Source organism: Ambystoma mexicanum, chromosome 7q (genome assembly GCF_040938575.1).
Source record: "Ambystoma mexicanum isolate Mex_15411 chromosome 7q, UKY_AmexF1_1, whole genome shotgun sequence".
NCBI lineage: Eukaryota > Metazoa > Chordata > Amphibia > Caudata > Ambystomatidae > Ambystoma > Ambystoma mexicanum.
Genome location: NC_090941.1, coordinates 1,023,561,524 through 1,023,583,023, shown reverse-complemented (window position 1 = coordinate 1,023,583,023; position 21,500 = coordinate 1,023,561,524). Strand labels below are relative to the sequence as shown.

The 21,500-nt window shown below is 45.3% G+C and overlaps 1 protein-coding gene across 2 annotated transcripts in view; it reads left to right on the top strand.

The window, feature by feature from the left end:
- Positions 1 to 21,500, top strand: part of INPPL1 (inositol polyphosphate phosphatase like 1) — a 1,017,870-nt gene that overhangs the window by 590,310 nt on the left and 406,060 nt on the right. For both annotated transcript variants that reach the window (XM_069640289.1, XM_069640290.1), the window contains 3 exons: positions 1,306 to 1,396; positions 6,178 to 6,267; positions 7,224 to 7,322. In XM_069640289.1, coding sequence (XP_069496390.1) covers positions 1,306 to 1,396; positions 6,178 to 6,267; positions 7,224 to 7,322 — 280 coding nt within the window. The remainder of the gene's footprint in view (positions 1 to 1,305; positions 1,397 to 6,177; positions 6,268 to 7,223; positions 7,323 to 21,500) is intronic.

The window sequence follows — 21,500 nt, the reverse complement described above, 5'->3', positions numbered from 1 at the left end:
TAATGCAGAGTCAACTTTGGCCACAACGAATGAGTCCCAGAACATGGTCACTTTTACATTGTTGGGAACTGGGTGCAGTGTAGACATGAAATGCCTGAAAAGACTTCCTAAAAGAACATGAGTTTTAGGGTAACATGTTAAAGGAGATTTACTCCAATATCCTCGTAAATTGATACACTAGTGCACATAGTCCACTTTGACCTAGGCTGCCCTGGTGACCGCCTCCGAATTGTTGCTTGCATGAAGCCGTTAATTTTGCTTCACATTCAGTTAAGACTTTTAATTCCAGCTCTGCCAAACAATATTTAACTATCCTTGCCCTATATACTTCTGTGCCAATTGTATCCCTACTTCTTTATTCTTTCATCCCGTCTGTTTGGAGGCATATGGAGTGAAAAAAAACACTTGAAAAAAAAGCTAAACAAAAGACCGATTTAGAGCCCGCTCGAGCAGTCTTTCTAAATAGTCATGCCCCTGCCGCCAGTGGAGTAACTTTGCTGAAAATGTTGGGGGGAACATGACATCTAAAGGAAAAGGTACCCCTGCCAAATGAATGGGGACAAAATTGTGTGCCACGAAAGTTGGGAGGGACAAACATCCTTGTCCTCCCCTGAAATTACTCCCATGCCTGCCGCACACAAGTGCGCACAGGGGCTGTCGGGCGCCGCAAGATGAGGGAAGGTACGAGAGAAAGGTACGTTTATTTCCAGCTGGTGGTGGGGAGAAGGGGGGGGTGTGTGTGTACTTGTGAGTGTGCGCGCATGTGTGCTGGAAAGCAGAGGGAATGTTTGTGGTGGGGAAGGGAGGAGGTTGGGGGGGGCTTTTTCTTCCGTGGCTGTTAAGCCAGTTGCCTCAGTGTCTTTGGCGTCAGTGTGGATCAGAGGGCTACTGGTGTCCCTCCCCTTGTGGCCTGCCGTGCCTCGAGACTTAAGCTACTTCTCCCTGGTGACACCCAACGAGGCCGAAACATGTCTGGGGATACTTGTTGTGTAGAAGTTATGTGACCAAGCAGCTCGGGCTGGACTGCCCCTTTGGGGTGGGCCTAAGCCTGATTTGTATATAGTCTGTCCCAGGACTTGGCTTGGCAGGCTTAAGAACAATGGTCTGGAGGATTGCCCAGAGCAATGCCAGAGGTTAGGATTAATTCCAAACCTTCCAGCCATCACCTCTTTTGGTTTGCTAAGGTTATGTTTCTGAGGCGTATATTGTAAATGACTATAGTCATGCCAATTGCTTTCTGTGCTGGGTAGCTTTGTTTCTGTAAAGTGTGCCTTTTTGTTTTTCTCCTGACTGTTCTCTCTGCAGTGAAGTGGATAAGGTGTTATCTGGATTGGAGATCCTATCCAAGGTCTTTGATCAACAAAGTTCACTCATTGTGTCAAAAATCATTCAACAGGTGAGCAGACCTCTCATAACTTCATGGTCTTAGTAAAGGTGAGTGTGAGTAAATGAGACGGTGGATCTGGTTTGTGGTTTTTAGATCTCACACAGAATGCTGGTATAGCGGTTAAAGCATCCCATTAATGTTGACCAAGTTCTGTTAAATCTTATATGTAGATCTTTACCTTTTCGAGAACATACACACTGATCTCTTAAAGCAAACATGCATTTGGCAAATCCTCCATTCATGTAGGCTTTGTCGGCCTTCATGGCCTTCATCAAGTTTGTTAATCCAATTGTAAGCATGTATGTTTCTATATTGTTTGACCTATGGACACGACGTTGTTTACTTAACTGTTGTTGCTAACTTTGGCTGTTTTTGCTGCTGCATTGTACACAAGCCTTACAACCATACAAGGACCATATGCCATTTCCGAAGTATTATGCTATTGTTGGAAAACTAAATGTGTTTTAGGAAGCGTTTTCAGCATAGATAATATTGTATAAAGACAGTTGAAGGAGATACCAAAGACTCACTCCACTCCAAAGATTGATTTAAAACGCCTAATATTTGGGCCTTCCGACCTTTAGAATTAGCGGTTGTTCACTTTAAATATTCCTTTCTGTCAGACTGAGAGCCGCTAGCCTTCTATTGTTTCTCAAATGCCGACCCTGCATGCCCACCTTTCAGTCCTCTGTGACGAATCTGAGGATGTCGTCCCTTCTCCCCTCGGGGGAGACCTTTCCTATGGCGCCAGGGCGGTGCGTCCACATTACAATAGTGCCCCTGGGGGTGGTGCACAGGGGGAGGAGCGCATGGGAGAGGAATCCCCTTATGGGATTAGGGACGACTAGACCTTAAGAACGCAGTATCCCTGCCAACCACCTGACCCGAGACCCTCTTCCTACAACCTTAAGATCAACCCTTTACCTAATAGGGTAGTTATTGTCACCCCAACATTCCCCTTAAAAGTACTGGGAAAAGGAAGAATAGGAATGACCTAAGTGAAGTTCCTTTTCCCAGTACTGTGACGAAGAACTCATTGACTCCCAAGGGAGTCATACGATCAGTACTGTAACGAGGGAGAGGTGCAGAGGCATGAAGATTACCTATGGGAACCACATTGAACAGTCTAGTGTTACCCACTTCCTATTTGTCTAGCAGTAGTAGAAATAGAGGAGGGAAACATGGAAGTATGTTCAAGCCCTCTCTGGAGGAGCAAGGAGTAGGAATGCTGTGCTGCATAAGGGGCTGTGGGCCAGTGCGTCTCCCAAAGAGAGTGGGAACCCTTTAACACCAGCAGTCTGCTGAGAATTGATGGAGCCTGGGACTCCCTCACTAGAGAAGCCAAGAGATCCGACGAGGAAGACTAGGAGACGCCGACCTGGCGGGCAGGGGACTGCATCAGGAGGGAGGAGAACTGGAGCACAGAAGTAGTACAAGCAACCCAAGCTACTTGAGACACTATCAAGCAAACCTCTGGGCACCCTACAATCTGGCAAGCTGCTGGAAAACAAAGCCCCATCCCAAGAAGGGAGACTATACTGGCAGATTGACCTCCACCGAGAGGAGAAACCCAAATGCAAATTAACCGGAGAGGACACCGATGACCACAGAATTCCCGAACACTGCCATAGCCTCAGTTGGAAGCACTGTTGCTTTAAAGGTGCAAATCACAGTAAAAGGTGTGCAGGCAGTCCGAGAGGTGCTGGAGGTCCGGGAGGAATTTGGGATCGGTTGCAGAACACAAGATAAGAGTGTCTGGGACGCACACTTCTATGAAAGCAAGAGAACAAAGGGTCTGGGACCCTAAGCGAAGCAGGGACAATTCAAAAGGAGCATAAGCTTCACAGCAGACTAAACCAAGCTATTGCAACAAGAGGATTGCAAGTCTGGAACTCGCACCCATATGACAGCCAAAGAATAAGAAGGTCTGGGAACCTGAGTGAAACCGAGACGGTCTACAAGAATAGCTTGGCAGGAGAGTAAAGCAAGCTATGGCAAGCGAACGGTTTATAGTGACTATTTCGAATGACATAATTTCGAATGGCAAAATGTCGAAAAAATGATACCTAAAATTTTTTTTTTTTTTTAAATTCGAATGTCTTTTTTTTTACATTTTATGTTTGAATTGGGGGGGGTTCTCCCAAACCCCCTTTTTTAAACCCTTTTTTATTTTTTACTCAAACAAAAAAAAACATTCTAAAAAAAAATGTATAATTTTTTTGACATTTTTGTCATTCAAAATTATTTTTTTGGCATATTAGCTGGATACCCAAGTTAACATTGCTGGGACACGCACCCACATGAGACTTTGCGAATAATAGGGTCTGGGTCCCTGAGAGCAAAATAAACCGATCATAAGAAACCCTATATTTGGCGGGAGAGTTCACCAAGTTGTTATAAGACAGAGCTCTGAGTCTGCGACTAACACCCACAGGAAATCGTAAGAACACAGTGAAGTACAATCAATACGGGGTCTGGGACCCAAGGAAATAAAGAGAGGAAAAGTAGAACGAGAAGGAATCTAGAGGAAAGGAGCACCCCCCCCCCCCTAATTCTTTGAATTGAACATTGTGGATCACTTCCTTTGCTGTTCTGATCAATAGAGATACTGGGAACCTTTTCTGTTGGCAAGAACTGTCATTACCACTTTAGTATTGGAAGAGGAACACCCTTGCACATTTAGTTTAGGTTATTAGCGTTTGGATCAAAAGTAGGTTATTGGGACACGACAGTGACGGACATTCTTTATTTTGACATCCTGACCTTTTCACTGGTTTTCTTTGAGGCAGGGAAACCCCTCTTAGCTTTAGGGACAGAGAGGCCATTTTGCCAACCCTTTTTTGTTTAATAAGGGTTTATAGCCAAAACAATGCCTCCCTTGTGTCTGAGCCTTACATCTGGACCCTTACACCTCCAAAGATTTGAAAGGTCATGTCTTGTCGCGCCTTGAAACACTTGTGTCTGGGCGTGTTATAAATGACATACATCGTATCAATAACCAGATTCTCTCCTTTCTTCCCATATACTGCCTCTGTGGGGGAAAGTACAATGTACTGCCTGGAAGTCAGCAGTAGTATGGAGATTGGTTTTCATCCTTCTAAGGATGTACAGGGCATAATTTGATCCAGGGCTTCTATTGCAGCTGGGTGACTTCCTGCTACCAGGTTTCTGGTCTTTTTACACTGGAGGGACTAGTGCAGCTTCTGAGATGTTTTCGTCACTTCTGTTGCTGGTCTTCTGCAAGACAGCTGCTTGGGCTTCCCTACACAAGCATTGCTAACACTTTGCCCTGGAAGTGGGCTTCAAGAATAATGTTCTGGGTTGCCTTCCACTCGTTTAATGTAATATGCATTTATTCTTCCAGTGAGTATGAAGGAAGGGGGACTGGGTGTACCAGTGAGTGCTAGTTACTCATGCCAGTGCATTATGTAATGGTAGTCCTGCGTCCCCCTTCCTCCAGGCACACCCACCCACCCTGATTCCCCTTCAATCTCTGATCTAAGTATCAACTGAAAGAGGACGTCTGAGGCATGGGGAGCCATTGGACATGGAAAGACGCAACCTTTGTTGACTTTGCGGTGTGTTTTTGACTCCAGTGGCCAGGACCACTTTGGGAGCCTGGAGTGGGAGGGGACTATGAAATGCTAACACTAGCAGCAATGTGCTGAAAATTGAAAGGTCCCAATGGACTGGTTTACACTCAGTTAATATCATGTATTAGTCCTAAGAAGTTAATTGCATTCATTATGCCAAAATACTATTATGCACAGAATATCCCATAGCTAGCCGGACATGAACCTGTACAGTTGAGCTTTCAGATCAAAGGGCAGGAAACCCATTGCATGATGTAACCCGGAGTGAAGAGTCCCACTTATCTAGTGAATTTTGGGAGCAGAAGGAAGAACGCCAATTGCCTTCTAGAGCCTGAGGATTGCCATACCTACAATGGAGCAATTGAGTTATGTGATCCAAACAGAGAAAGCCAATTGTGCAAACCCTAAATTATGCCTAGGATTATTTGCTGAAAACTGCATTTACTGAGTTTGTTCGTTAACGGGCTAGCATTGCTTCTCTTTGTGATTGTTTGTGGATTATATCAAAATATCTCGCTCTTATTGCGCCATTGTTTTTAATTTCTTTGTAAAGTGCTTTGGTTAAAAGCGCTACAAATATCAAATAGATTGCGTTTCCAGAAAAAACATGGCTCAATAAAAGTCTTTCATATAGAAGCAAGAGTCCTCTGCATAAGCCTGTCCCAGTCTCATTTTTGCAAACTGTGCATATGCCTAGATGCCTGTGGGTTTGTGTGCGCTTTACAAATTAAATAAATATATAGGAGATCAAAGAACTGTGCACGAGCGGTGGTATTCTGGCAGTGCTACTACTTTGCTGGTGGGACTGAGATACTGTACTTGTAAGCCGAGTTCTGCAACTTGTGCGTCTGCAGAGATTACGCACTACAACCCCCATGAACCTTTCGCTTTACCTATGATGACTAGGTCTGATGGAAGGTGTAGTCCATAACATTTGGGGAGCTAAAGGTTGCAGATTGTTGGGAGTACAGATGTAGCACAGGCCCTACAAAGATGTGCATCGATTGCAAACTCATGTGCATTTATTTCTGTATCTGACAGGCTGTCATTCATACAGCAGTGCTTAGGGGAGGCGGCGTCCAGTAAGGAATGGGAGTGAAAGGTGGGGCGTCAGTGGGTAGGAGTGTTTTCTCTTTTTTTTTATTGCCATTCTCAGAAATACTTGCTTTAGCCCTCATTTCTGATTGCCAATTTTAGGCTCCCAACCAAACTGGCGAACAGGAGCTGGAGTGCCTTGTCCTGAAACTCTCCGTTCTGAAGGACTTCTTGTCCAGCATTGAGAAAAAGGTGAGTTTGAGCAGAGCACTGCGCCACATCCCGCTGGTGAGCTTTGCCCACGACATCTGCATTTGCACACCACCTTTGTTGACTCTAATAGGATTTGTAGTTTACACTTGATGATTGGTGGAAGGTATATACACCCTCGCGATGATTGGTGAAGTTTGAAGGTAAAAAAGAGATGCAGTGTCAATGTTTCAGCACAGTAGACTGTTTCTATGGAGATATGGTGTATTACCCCGGATGCAACAATGAATGAAAAAAATGAGAATCATTTGGATAGTTTGTGCTCACAAATGTAATTTATTGGGTGATAGACAAGGCTGCATCAAATGGTGGTTCTAAGCATTTGTCTACGATGTTATCTGAGGACCTTTTCAAGGACTGCAGTCTTTTGCAATATAAATGGAATGTTAAAAAGGAAAGGAAGAAGGCTACTATGAGAGTGCAAGGTGTGCATTAGAATAGTCAACATACTCCCAACTGTCTATGGTATCTTCTCACTGTCTGCCACACACATTGAGCATCATTACAAGTGAGCCGGTCCGAAATTAAGGTGCTGGTAACGTTACCGGCATCTTTTCCTTACCGGCTCACTCTTTGTTTGCTGCTAGGGGCAGTGGAACTACCGGCAGTTCTAACCTGGATGGTAGTCCAGGCCGCTTTCGGCAGATAAATCACTGAAGCACCAGGACTGTTAACAATGATGCGGTATAGGTCTCCATGGGAATGGGAACCTATCGTTCCGCTGCTGCCCGTAATATCCTGGTAATACCAGAATATCGGGTGGCAGGAACTGTAAACAAGGTTACCAGTAGGCCACTGGTACTACCAGCAAATTCTTACTGAAGGCCATTGTCTTTTTATTCCCTTATTATTCTGTGAGTTGTGGTGTGGACAGCCCACACTCTGTGAGTCCTCCAGTCTGAATGTAAATGTGGCTTTTCTGTTACTTCTTACCGCAGGCGCTGAAAGCACTGCAGGACATGAGCACCACCGCACAATCTGCACCAATCCAGCCTTCGTGTCGGAAGTCCAAGTCGATCCCAGTGCAGGCCTTTGAGGTAAAGCCCCTTGAGTCATGTTTCTCCTCTGCCGCTTAAATAAGACTGCGCTTACATGAGCTGTAATGCTGCTTTTTCCAGAATGGTTCTATTTTGTCAAACCAAAATATAATGGAAATACTGGGCCAGATGCCCCTAAAGTATTACTGATGTGCCGTGGGAGCAGCATTCCATCATTTGTGGCTCAGCTGTGCTATGATGTATTCCAGAGTGATGAACAAGGCTCATATTTCGGTCTATCCAGAGTGACGTGGATAAGCATTGCGGGCTGCTTCTTTTGTGGGCAACGTTGGCTTTCCATGTGTCTGGCTAACCCTTTTGTGTAATAGCACAGACATGCCAAAGTGATGGGGCGCTGAACTCTTGAATTGCATTTACATTTCTGATGCTTGTTAATCTGCTTAGAATCACATGCTGTGCATATAGTCGGACATCTAGTGGTAATCGCGGAGTATTGCATCTTTCTTTCGAGGATTGAAAGGGGACTTCGACATGGTCATGCCTGTAACACTATCCCTAATGTGACATGTAGTGTTTCCAAAAACCCTTACGCTTCGAGGTCCCTCAGATTGTTTTTTCCGCCAAACTATGCAGCTTTCGAAAAAGATATTTTGCAAATTCATAATTTCTTTGTACCACGACCAATGGTCATCTAGTCTTCGACTTTCATCTTCGATGGCTGATTCGTGGACCCCTTTGCTGAAGAAGTCTATGGCTTTCAGCGAATGGTGCATCGGTCGACGCTGTCGACCGCGTGGCCTCGGCCCTCCGGCAAGGCCTATACAGTGGGGAGAGTGGGGCCCCGAGGTTTCATTCTCTGAGAATGCATTTCCTTTTCCCCTCTTTCCCTTTCTGGTCTGGCTGCCGCCCCTTACCTCTGCTATAGAGAGGACTCCTTTTTGTCCATCATGTAACGGAAAATACCATTGGAAGGACACGATCGCAAGTTCAATAGGTGCTTACCTTGCGATCACAACGAGCAGTCCGGCAAGTCTTGCAAACTTTTCCGTCCAAAGACACTAAAGGATAGGCAGATTAAACTGTGGGCGGCCTATGCAGTGCAGGCTGAATGTGGTTTTCCCGTAGGCACCGTCGTCGACAGCGAGGATTCTAGTGGCAGTCATGGATCCCGATGTGGAGGCCATAGACCTTTCAGCTGAACCTTCAGGTTCCCAGTTGCCCGTCTCCGGCCCGACAGGAAGGCCGCCGGCACTGCTATGGCGAGATCACACCCCAGCGACAGGGGCACACCCGCACCATAGAAGGCTAAATATAGAACCCCACAAGCTCCCTCGACGGATCCGTTGAGGAAGCATCAAACACCAAAAGTCCCGTCAAAGGTTTTGACGCCGCCAACGAATCCTCACGATCGGCCACCCTCCCCGCATTCGTGGTCTCGACATGCTTCCGTGCATTCCACCCATACGGGCGTCTCTTCCACAAAACACACAAGCGCCGACGTGCCTTCTAAGGGCGTGTCAGCCCCAAAGGTTTTGGCAGAGCCGAAAACCACGCCAACAGGTGTTGAAATCTCCCTCTCATCCACCGGAGCTAGGGTAGAGTATCAAAGCTATTGCTTCAGCAGCGAATGGGCCGAAAAGCACACCCTCTCATCGAGCGGAGTATTCAGAAGGGTTCCAGCCCCTCTCTGAGACTTTGTCTGATAAGGCCCTTCTTGCTAAGGACCCCCCCCCCTGCTGACCCCTCTGGTTCCTCCCTATGAACCAGAGTGAGGTTTGAGAGCTATATGGGCAAACTGTCACAATTTGTAGACTTCTCAGAAAAGTGTATTGCCCCCTAAAAGACCTAGGTAGCAAGATTCCTGCCCTAGTTTACCAAAGGTGCAGAAATATTCAAGCCAAACTCCACAGGAAGAAGTCTTTTGAGTTCTCGGAACCTGAAGAGGTCTATGAGGATCCCTATGGTCAGGAAGACAATCATTTTGGGCAGGACACACCCGACCAGTGCCCAGATTGGGGTTGAGATCAACCTGTAGAGGATGCACCTTGGCTTTCCCCCACTCCAACTCCTGATCCAGACCCCATTTGTCTGTATCCTCCCTCCTCGCCTCCACAAAGGCAGCCATCACCTATTGACAATCAGATGGCTTTTAATGCAGTCCTGAAAAAGGCTGCAGACCACTTCAAAATTGACACCAAGGGCATGCCACTCCAGATTCCCTGGTTGTCACTACCACCAGGAAGAGGGCTGGGGTGCCACTGTCTACTGCAGAAGCGCCCCCCGACAAAGACTTAAAAAAATGGTATGCCCATGGAAAACGCATCACCACTTCGGCAGCTTATTCGATAAGAATTGCTAATAACACAACCTTTATTGCAATTTATAATTATGTGCAGTGGAACCTGCTCCAGGAAGGCCTCAAAGAAATCCCTGAACCAGTGCAATCACGATTACTGGCGATCATCTCAGAAGGAAAACAGGTGACCCACAACATCCTAAAAAATACATTGAATGCAGCAGAACTGTGGCCCAAGGTACTCTTCTCAAAAGGCACGCCTGGCTTAAGAACTCGGGGTTTAAGCAGGAGGCGTAGGCCTCCTTAATAAACAAACCGGTGGAAGACACAAATCTGTTTATCAAGGCTGTGGATGATGCCTTGGAGACGGCGAAAAAAGAGCACAAGACTCTTAAATCTCTTAATCAGATAACTGCTAGACCTTATCAACAACTGGGAGGAAACTCTTGCCGTTCTTTTCGGGGCCAGTCTTTTTCCTGGTCTCCACACAACCAGTATGGTACAGGGGGTACCCCATAGTCCTCCGGACAAGGCACACCTGGCAACAGCCAATACCAGCAGAGGGGACAACGAAGAGGCATAGGTAGGGGCAGAAACTCCACCCCAAGGGGCTCCTCGGCCTTCGCACCGCAATGACTCGCCAGTCCGGGTCTCCTCCCATGCCTCCCCAGCCAGGGGATGTAACATCTTTTCTTCACGCATGGGAGGGGAATCACTTCAGACCAGTGGGTGCTGAAGACCGTCACCCCTGGTTATTGTATCGAGTTCCACCGGCCACCTTGATATTGTCCACCAAGAAACAGACGCCTATCGCCAGCACACATGCAGATTCTGCTGGACGAGGGGCAGATCCTTCAGGAAAAGGACGTCGTAAAAGTAGTCATCATTCATCAGGTAAACAAGAGTATTTATTCAGTGTACTTCCTTGTACCCAAAAAGGATCTCACCATGCGCCCTGTGTTAGACTTGCACCCAGCGAACAAATTTGTCACAACACAAAAGTTCAGAATGACATCATTGCAGGAAGTAATCCCACTGTTATCGCAGGGGGTTTACATGGCAACATTGGATATGAAATATGCATACTTTTATATTTCAATGTTGCCAGCGCACAGAAAGTACCTAAGGTTCATGACCGAGAACAAGCGCCATCAGTTCACGGTTCATCCCTTCGGCATTGCCTCAGCCCCAAGGGTGTTTACGAAGGTACTGGCGGTAGTAGCTGCTCACCTGCGCATATTCCAGTCTATCCTTACCTCGACGACTGGCTAATAACAGGTGATTTGTACGGAACATGCCTAACAAATACCCAGAAGACAGTAGGCCTCCTCTTGAGCCTGGAATTCTTGATCAAAGAGAAAAAGGCCAGCCTAGACCCCAGCCAATCCAATCATTTCTGGTGGCTCTAATTCGAACCAAAGATAGGCTTGTCTTCCCCTCCAACAAGAGGGTTCACAGCATGCTGTTCCAGATCCCTCACTATGTAGCCAATCGCAAGGTGACCGTACGCAAAGCCATGCGACTGTTTGGGATGATGGCCTCCTGCATTTATCTAGTCCCACATGCATGTTGGCGCATGCGCCCCATGCAAGAGCTGCTCTCGGGCTAATGGCTGCAGGCCAGTGGACAATGGGATGATCTAGTGGTTGTCTCGGCAGCCCTCGTTCTCTCTCTGCAGTGGTGGTCAAGGGAAAACCTCTTGCCGGGTTAAGACCTTCACCACCCCCGCTGTAGAAGCCACTCTCCCCACGGAAGCATCTCTGATGGGGTTGGGGGGCTCACCTCCATCAACTGCTAGCCGTGTTAAAGGCCCTGAAAGCCTTTTAGACACACCTCCAGGGAAAGATAGTCCTAATCCTCACGGACAGTATCACAGCCATGTATTACCTGAACAAGCAAGGGGGCACGCACTCTCCAGGGCTATCCAAACTGTCACAGAACATAAGGAAATGGGCTCTGAAACACAAGATGTTCCTCCCCTTACACAACACCTTCCAGGGGAACTCAATCATCTGGTGGACATGCTCAGCAGAGACTTCCCACTGCCCGTAGAGTACGAATTGCGATTACACAAAGACATTGTTCTCAACGTCTTCGCAGAGTGGGACTTCCCAGAGATTGACTTGTTCGCATCTCTGGAGAACTCACAATGCCCAGATTATGCCTCCAGGTACCCGCAGAACCACTCCAAGGGGAACGGACTCTGGATAACCTGGTCAGGGAAATGTGTCTATGCTCTTCCCCCCCTGAGACCACCCCCGCCCGACTCCACTACTCAACACAATAGTGCACAAGATGCACCAGGAACCAGTCGCGATGATTCTGGTAGCCCTGATGTGGGCCCGCTAACCATGGTTCTCTTATCTGATGGCAATGTCCGTCTCACCTGCGAGGAAGCTGGCAATGCCGTACAACAGGCTGTCACAAGACAAGGGGAAGACACTTCATCCATGCCTGCAAACTCTCAATTTAGCAGCCTGCCTCCTGGGGATTTAGAGTTCGGACACATCCAGCTTCCTGAAAGATGCATGGACATATTTGGAGAAGCACGAAAACCTAACACCAGACATTGCTACTCCAACAAATGGTAATGCTTCGTCATCTGGTGCAATACCAAGATTATTAATCCTATTGACTGCTCACCAACACATATTGTCCTGTACCTGACTCACCTACTAGATTCAGGCCTGGTTTTCAATTCCTTAAAGGTCCACTTACCTGCACTTTCAGCTTCTACCATGTCCCAGAAAAAGGTTTAGTGGTTGAAAATTCCAGTGATCAAGGCTTTTATGGAAGGGGTCAAAAGACTTCATCCCCCTATCTCCAACCCAGCTCCCGGATGGGACCTGAATGTTGTACTGACTAGACTTATGGGACCTCTGAACGTATGCATAAGGCTGGCCTTAAAGCATTCACTTACAAGACCGCCTTCCTGTTGGCAGTTACATCAATAAGGAGAGTTTGTGAACTGCCGGCACTTTCAGTTCAAGACCCATTTGTCATGATTCACAAGGATAAGATGGTCTTGTGCACTAACCCACCGTTTGCATCTACATTTATTTCGAAGTACCATGTGAACCAATCAATGGAACTACGTGGCAGAAAAAAGACTCCACACACTTGATGTGAGGAGAGCGGTGATCTATTATGTGGAGAAAACAAAAGTTTTTCCTTTCAGTAGCAGCTTGTAGGGAAGGGGACCCTGTCTCTAAATCAGCCATTTCAAAGTGGATCGCAAACTACATCACACTGTGCTACACTCTAGCCAAGAGAGATCTGCCCTTTACGCCTAGAGCACACTCTACTCTGGCCACTGGGGCTTCCATAGCATTCATTGCAATTGTTCCTCTTGAGTCCATTTGTAAAGCAGCAACCTGGAGTTCTGTACACACCTTTACACAACACTACTGCCTAAATACACACTCTAGGTCTGACTGTTAGGTGGGACAAGCGGTGCCAAGACATCTTTGCTACTGTTCCTTCACACATCCCACCACCATCTCTGGGTACTGCTTGCTAGTCTATGACCAGCATGTGATTTGAAGCAGATTAACAAGCATCAGAAGACATGATTACTGAAATGAATAGCATTTCTGATTATTGTATCTGCTTAGATTCGCATGCGCCCACCCTTCCCTCTTGGAGTAGAAGGAACATGGACATCTTACACACCTCACTCTCAACTCACGGTAGTCATAAGGTTCCCTCACGGCAGAAAAAACACAATCGCAGGGACTTCGACGCGTGAGGGATTTTGGATACACTACCACTCGCGTTAGGGATAGTGTTATAGGCACGCCCATGTCGACGTCCCTTTTCGATGCTCAAAAGAAAAATGCAATACTTTGAGATTACCACTGGATGTCAGACTATATGCCACAGCATCTTAATCTAAGCAGATACAATCATCAGAAATGCTATTACGGTAAGTAATACATGTCATCCTTGAGTTAAGAAGCATGTGCTCAAGTATTTCAATGGCTTTTTGTGATCGTCTTATCGGGTTATTGTACCCGTAGCTAGCTATAAACACTTTTGCCTTATCTCTGGAAGTAGTAGACCAGTAAATGAAGCTTTGATCAGAATTCTGGTGCCAATCTGTTTTCTGGTTTCAAGTGGATTCTGTGTCTCCTTTGCAATGCTGAATAGGGTTGAAGCTCTTGTTTGCTTAGCCTTCAGGGTTCTGTGTTGGCAAATGGTGGAAAGCGCAGGCTCTGCTTTTCAAAACACTGCATTTAGATTTCATGGAGATGTGAGGAAATTGAGCTTGCCTCTGTAATGCATATGTGGTGCTTTCTCAAGGTCTAATATTCTCTCATTTCAGTCCTTCAGTGATTACAAATTGGGAAACAAATGGTCCCCCTTTCAATATAACAGATCAAATATTGCAAGCCTACGAACTACAAGCACCAACGACTGCTTGAATTAATTTTGATCACATTTATCTTGATCGCACTTATTTTGATCGGATTTATTTAGATCAAATTTTACCACCAAAATGTACATGGTGGGTTGGAGTCAGGCAATATTGGTGGAGGTGGGGTGGGAGGCACTAAGAGGCAGTGGTAGGGCTCCGGAGGTCTCCTGCTGCTTTCTGTGATAGGTAATTGTGAGGGGGAAAAAGAGCAAAATAATGTAAGCATTTATTTCGAGCAATAGACATGCATCTGGAAAAGAGTCTGCAGCGAGTGCGAGAAACCCGAAAGGGGGGGGGGGTTGGTTAATGTAGGGAATCGGTGTTGGCAGTATCAAACTGCGGCCCTTTAATCTAATTGGCCAAAGTACCATGAATATGTAGGCTCTGCTGGTGAAGCTACATTGAAATATTTGAATGTAACCTCCTTATGTTTTTCTCATTAAAATGATCATCCTTTACCTGCATTTTGCATATAATGTTGCATCACTGCCTGGCTTAATCCTCAATAGGAGAGTGAAGTCTGAACACCAGAATGCTAGTCTAATGTTCTCTTAGAGGTGTCTTGCTGCCACCATTGCACAAATAGTCAGTGCACAGTTGAGAAAAGAGTTGTTCATTATTTTATTTTTTTGTACAGTGCACACTACATAATGAAATGCTACTTTGGGGGCGCCTGCAGATACAATTAGCATAACCCATTGCATGTGGTGGGAAGGATAGATGGAGCAGAGAGTGCACAGAGGAGAGTATTCGCAAATGGAGCAGAAAAGGGGCATGGTGTATTAGGAGAAGGGTTTGGATGTTATACGTGGTAGCAACAACAACTAATCTTAAGCCACTGCGTCCTGCAGGCTTTTATTTATGGCGGTCAAGCAGGAGTTGGTCCGTAAAGTATACGTTTGTGATGATGTTGTAGCACTAGTCTTCGCTTGTGGATTTTCCCAGACTCCTCAAAGCCCTGATTTGCTAGTTCGTGCCCATGAGGGTGCCAGTGTGTATCCTCTTGGTGGATATATGGGTGGTAGAGCTGATGAATGTGGTGGTATGGGCATCATTATATTTCTTAAATAGATGCCTACGTTCTAGTATGAGGACCTTGATTTTTCCTCTGCTCGGTTTAAATCTGTACAAATGCATCCAGTTATCGAGGCTGGTTAGACCGGACAACTTATTATAATTTTTTTGCAAATTGGCTTTTATTGCAGTTTAAATCGGGACTAGCAATTCATCATAAAGAAATCTGTTGATATCAATTTCAAATTCCATTTCTGACTGCATTGATCACCAAACGTTAAACAAAACTGTAGACCAAGAACAACTAACATGCACATGCTTACTTACAATGTGTGAAATCTCTGAGCCTCTGCTGGTCTCTTCTTTACTCCCTCCCCACCACCCCCAATGGCGGAATCATAATAAAACTTCTAGGCACGTGTTAAGTGATTAGTGACCAAAGACAACCTGCAATTATAGAACTGCAACCATTTGTGACCATGCAGTCCTGCCATGTCCATTGTCTTCCCCACAAGCTACCCACTCCCATATGTGTTCCGGGACTGCTTTCACCTGCTCAGTGACCCACTTCCTTGTCCAATCACTCTACTTTCATGGGGTGGTAGATTCTTGCCATTGCCTAGTGGGGCACACACGTGCTGCCATAACTAAGTTCCTTGGCACGTGCAATACCAGTGAATAGTCCCCAGCTCCCTTCTCAATCCCAAACAAATACACTGGGGACAGGGTTCTCGCGATTTCACCTGTGGCGTGAACCCAAGCCAAAACCTTCTTCCAATAATGTTGTACTTGCGGACAGCCCCCCCACTGGTGCCAGTGGTCGCTGACGACTGCACAGCCCCTGCAACAATTGGGGCTAACACCTGTATACATTTGTGCCAACCTCTGGAATTAGGTTCCAGCGGAACAGTAACCTACTTTTGTGCATTTTGTACTGTGCCGCTATCGTGGAGGACCAGACTGCCCTGTAAATGGTGGCCCAAACCTCTGTTTCTTGTTGCATTCCCAGGTCAGCCTCACACTGTTTGTGTGCGCTGCGTGGGAAGATGCCCGTGATTTAGTAGCGATGCGTACCGCCACGAGATCCCTTTTTTGAGTTGATGACCTGCTCTAGCGGTGTTAAAGGATGCTGCAGTTGGCCTTTCAAACACAGGTCCAGCAACACGCCATGCAAGTATACCAAAGGCTGTATGCCACCTGATTGCAGGGCCTGTTCTAACTCTCCCTTTTATATCACAAAATTGAAAGAAGGATATTTGTTAAAAATTTATTCCTAACACTGGATCCCTAGTGCTGACTATATAGCCCTGTAGGTAAGAAACCTCCTGCTCAGTCGCTGCCAGCCCTAGTAGGTGCTAACTACAAATGGATGTAGAGGTACTGTCCCTATCCTCTCTCACTACTTTCCTAGTTTCTAAAAGTAAGTGCATAAGTGGTGGGGGTCGGTCTCAGTCTTTTAATGTTGCCGCCTCCAACGCGTATGGCTTAACGCGTAAAACGTTTTCTCTGTGGCCAAACGGTCTAGGGCTGTAAAAAAGGCTCTATTTCTGTTCGCCTAACAATGAGTTAGATAGAAATGGTGATTACAATTGCTTCAATGAGCCCCCTTCATCTGTGTATGTGGGGTATCGGAGTCTGGATCATCAATCCAGTACTACTTTAAGAAAGAGTCCACCGGTTTCAGCGGAATCAGTAAGTAGCCGCTTTCTTCAGGACGAACACCTTTGAGTGTGGCATTCTATATACAATCTTCAATGTATGAAGGTTATGAGGATATCTTCGTGTGTCAAATGGGCTTAAATGAATAAATCCCTGAATCCTATTGGATAAAACGACAAGAAAAGACAAGTGGAACTTTCATCAGTCTTATGGTGCTTCTAATAATGGGTTGTTACTATTCAATATGTGGGAATGTGTTTCCACATGTTCTGGGGGTAAGACATTTCTTACCTGTATGGGCAGCATTGTTTTGTTACCGCCTGTTCTATGATGAACAATTCTTGTTTTTGATTAATATGTTCCATACTGCAATCTGTAGATAAATGAATGATCAATGATGATGACTCATTCTCTCGTATTCTAATTAACTGTCCCCATCGGGGTAGTATAGATCAACAAGGCACAACAATGTGGTTTAGTCACCTGTCTTCTCTACTGGATCTTGTGCAGTGGAAGGTATAGGATCAGTGCTTCTGCCCTTTCGGTTTTCTCCTGTGGACAGCAAACACATGGTCCCTTAGACAGTGGCCTGTGGATGTGCATATGTAGATCTTCGTCCCCCTATTGGTGGTATATAGCCATTGCTACCCATCTCGAGTTGTAGCTGACTATGTAGCATTGCGGGCATGTGTATTAGCACATTTTCTGGCTATCGCATCATTAATTACCAATCCTCCAGTGCTCCGTGGTCCATTGTATACCTTAATCACTATTTAAACGTGACAAGTGGTTCCTAAACGTCTAGGGCAACTCATAATTATAAATAGAGCTATCGTGCAACTATGCAGGCATTATCTCTACTGTGTAGCTCATCATCGTTTCTCACCTTAATTGCTTTTGAAATCTGCGTCTCGTTCGCCGGTTCGTGTAGACGCCATCTTGGATTCCTGTCTGTATTTATGTCAGCGTCACGCTCACGTGACCTAAGTTCTTCGCTCATAAAAAAGCAGGTATTTTTCCTTTAAAATCGCGGCAATGCGGTTAATGATGGATAACGGACGGGCTACCAGAATATTATGTATTTTCGCACCTCCGTTCTGGGAAGATGTTCATGTCTTGTATCCACTAGTCACGTGGAGCACATTGAGCCTGCTATGCCCCCAGGGATGCTGGGAAGTGTAGTCTACACTCATGTTCATTTTATGCACCATTATTATTGCGATGTCTTCGCAAAGTCCTGCTTTAGGGTAGCAAAGATTGCGTACCCATATTGATGGATGCTTCTGTCTGCTGTCCTCACACTATCGATCATAAATGGCAGTTATTTTTCTCTCGATCACTGCGATGCGGAAGGGCTACCAGGCTGTTATATTCTATGCTTCCGCACTCTCGTGTTGCGGAGATGTCTTATGGTCACATGAAACGGTTACAGGTCATTTGGTCGAAAAAAAAGGTCGACAGGACAAATGGTCGACGCAATTTGGTCGAAAGACAAATGGTCGAATTCTTTTTTTTTTTTTTAGTATTTTCACTTTTTTTTTTTGGGGGGGGGGGTCCCACCTCCAACCCCCTTTTTTTTCCTAAACGAAAACCTGAAAAATATATATAAAATTTTTTTAAAAAATTCGACCATTTGTCTTTCAACCAAATTGTGTCGACCAATTGTCTGTCGACCAAATGACCGGACAGCACATGAAACACATTATGACTACCACTATACCCCCAGGGATGACGGGGAGTGTAGTCCACACTTAAGATATATTATGCACAGTTATAGTTGTGGTGACTTCGCACAATCCTGCTTTAGGGTAGCAATAATTGCTTACCCATGTTGCAGGATGTTTATTTCTGCTAACTACTGAGAGCTGAGAGGATAGTGGTCCTGTCATCGCCTCTTGCGGCTCTATAGCGGCATCTCGTGCACATAGGTTGAAACTATTCATCTGTGGCTACTATTGCTAGTCATTTACTATATACTAGTAGATATGCTAGTCAGTCCCTGGTGGTGCTGGGAACCGTAGTCCGATGCCCTATTTTGTGTTCTCGCCGTAGAATAACGTATATATATCTACCCAGCTGATGGTGGCTGCATCCTCTGTCTCTGCCTGGAGGCATACTACCATCCTCTTACATAACCGCCAATGCTTGCCAACAAATTTCTTCATTCAGGCCAAGTAAGTGGCTCTGTAGCCTGAAGATCCATTGTTGCTCTCTTCTCAATAAGAGAGCTGCTATGTTACCCCTCTCTTGGTATTTTAACCTTTTCCAAAATTGTCCATATGAGGTCGTTTTCTGTATGGTTCTTTTCAGTGTAATGTTCGACCAGTGGAGCTGTTCTTTTCTTGGTCCTAATGTTGGACCTATGTTCTCCAATGCGGATTTTAATGGCTTTCGTCATCATTCCAATGCATTTTTTATTGCATGGGCACTGAATCAAATATACCACATTTGTGGTGTTACAGTTTGTAAAGTTCCTCTGTTCCCAGGGAGATTTCCAACCAATATCTATAGATGTAGTGCGTTCTGTGAATTTACAAACTGAGCAAATCCCACACGATGTGTGGCCCAGTGATATTGGTGTATTCCAAAGTGTGGTTGTGTCCATTGGCGGTTTAGTTTCTTTGTAACTGTGCACCAATGAGTCCATCAGATTTTTTCTCCTTCTAATTGCAAACAGCGGTTCCGGTAAAGTATTTTAGTCTACATTTAAAATGTACCACGCTTTTCGGATTTCTTTTTTTTAAGCGATTAGTGACTCCAGAGTGACTAAATACTGCTGTGATTGTATTTTCATCTCGGTTTCTTTTGCCATGTTGGTTGAGGGTTATTTCTCTGGGTATATTTCTTGCCCTCTTTTTGGCTTGTTTTATTTTTCTGTGTGGGTAATTCCTGTCCTTTAGATTATTTGTGAGTCTTTTCGCTTGTCGGTCATAATCGCTTCTGGTGGTACAATTCCACCTGAACCTAAAACTGGACAAAAGGTAAATTTTCTTTTAATGACCTCTGATGGAAACTGGTGTAGTCAAGTAAGGAGTTTGTCTGTAGGTTTTTGAAAGACTGTGGTCTCAAAGGTGTGTCCCGTTCTCATGATTTTGAGGTCCTGAAAAGTGGCTTCTGTTTTGCTTGCCTCATGTGTAAATTTGAGAAACGGGTTGAGTTCATTGATCCAACTATTGAAGTTGTTTAATGTCGTACTGTACTCTTGAGATATTCCCCTACAATCATTTTGGTCGTTATAGCATCCTGTTTGGTAATAATTTCATTCATTAGTCTCTCTGAGACCATTTTTGCCGTAGTGATGATCAATATGGTACAGTCCCTTGTACATTTGTTTGAAATAAAACTCCAGTCCTTTCTAAATTGAAGCTCTTCCAGGAAGATTCTGGGCTCTATTCGGATGATGAGTCCATTCGGGGCTATATGGGCCCAGAGATACTCAGTCATAATGGCCCCATGGAGTTCTGTTCTAATAAACTTTTTCCGTAACGCCTCCAGTTCGTTCCATTCGTCACCTTTCATGGCTATGGCTACACTCCCCATCATCCCTGACCATAAGACAACATCTCCGCAACGCGAGAGTGCGGAAGCATAGAATGTAACAGCCTGGTAGCCCCTCCACATCGACGTGATCGAGAGAAAAATAACTGCCATTTATGATCGATAGTGTGAGGATAGCAGATAGAAGCATCCATCAATATGGGTACGCAATCTTTGCTACCATAAAGCAGGACTTTGCGAAGACATCGCAATAATAATGGTGCATAAAATGAACATGAGTGTAGACTACACTTCCCAGCATCCCTGGGGGCATAGTAGCAGGCACAATGTGCTCCACGTGACTAGTGGATACAAGACATGAACATCTTCCCAGAACGGAGGTGCGGAAATACATAATCTTCTGCTAGCCCATCCGTTATCCATCATTAACCACATTGCAGTGATTTTAAAGGAAAAATAACCGCTTTTTCATGAGTGTAGAACTTAGGTCACATGAGCGTGACGCCGACATAAATACAGACAGGAATCCAAGATGGCGTCTACACGAACCGGCGAACGAGACGCGGATTTCAAAAGCAATTAAGGTGAGAAACGATGATCAGCTACACAGTAGAGATAATGCCTGCATAGTTGCACGATAGCTCTATTTATAATTATGAGTTGCCCGAGACGTTTAGGAACCACTAGTCACGTTTAAATAGTGATTAAGGTATACAATGGACCACGGAGCACTGGAAGATTGGTAATTAATGATGCGATAGCCCGAAAATGTGCTAATACACATGTCCGCAATGCTACATAGTCAGCTACAACTCGAAATGGGTAGCAATGGCTATATACCACCAATAGGGGGACGAAGATCTACATGGGTTACTGAAATGCATATGCACATCCACAGGCCACTGCCTAAGGGACCATGTGTTTGCTGTCCACAGGAGAAAACCGAAAGGGCAGAAGCACTGATCCTATACCTTCCACTGCACAAGATCCAGTAGAGAAGACAGGTGACTAAACCACATTGTTGTGCCTTGTTGAACTATACTACCCCGATGGGGACAGTTAATTAGAATACGAGAGAATGAGTCATCAGCATTGATCATTAATTTATCCACAGATTCCAGTATGGAACAGATATAGTCGAATACAAGAATTGTTCATCATAGAACAGGCGGTAACAAAACAATACTGCCCATACAGGTAAGAAATGTCTTACCCCCAGAACCTGTGGAAACACATTCCCACATATTGAATAGTAACAACCCATTATTAGAAGCACCATAAGACTGATGAAAGTTCCACTTGTCTTTTCTTGTCGTTTTATCCTATAGGATTC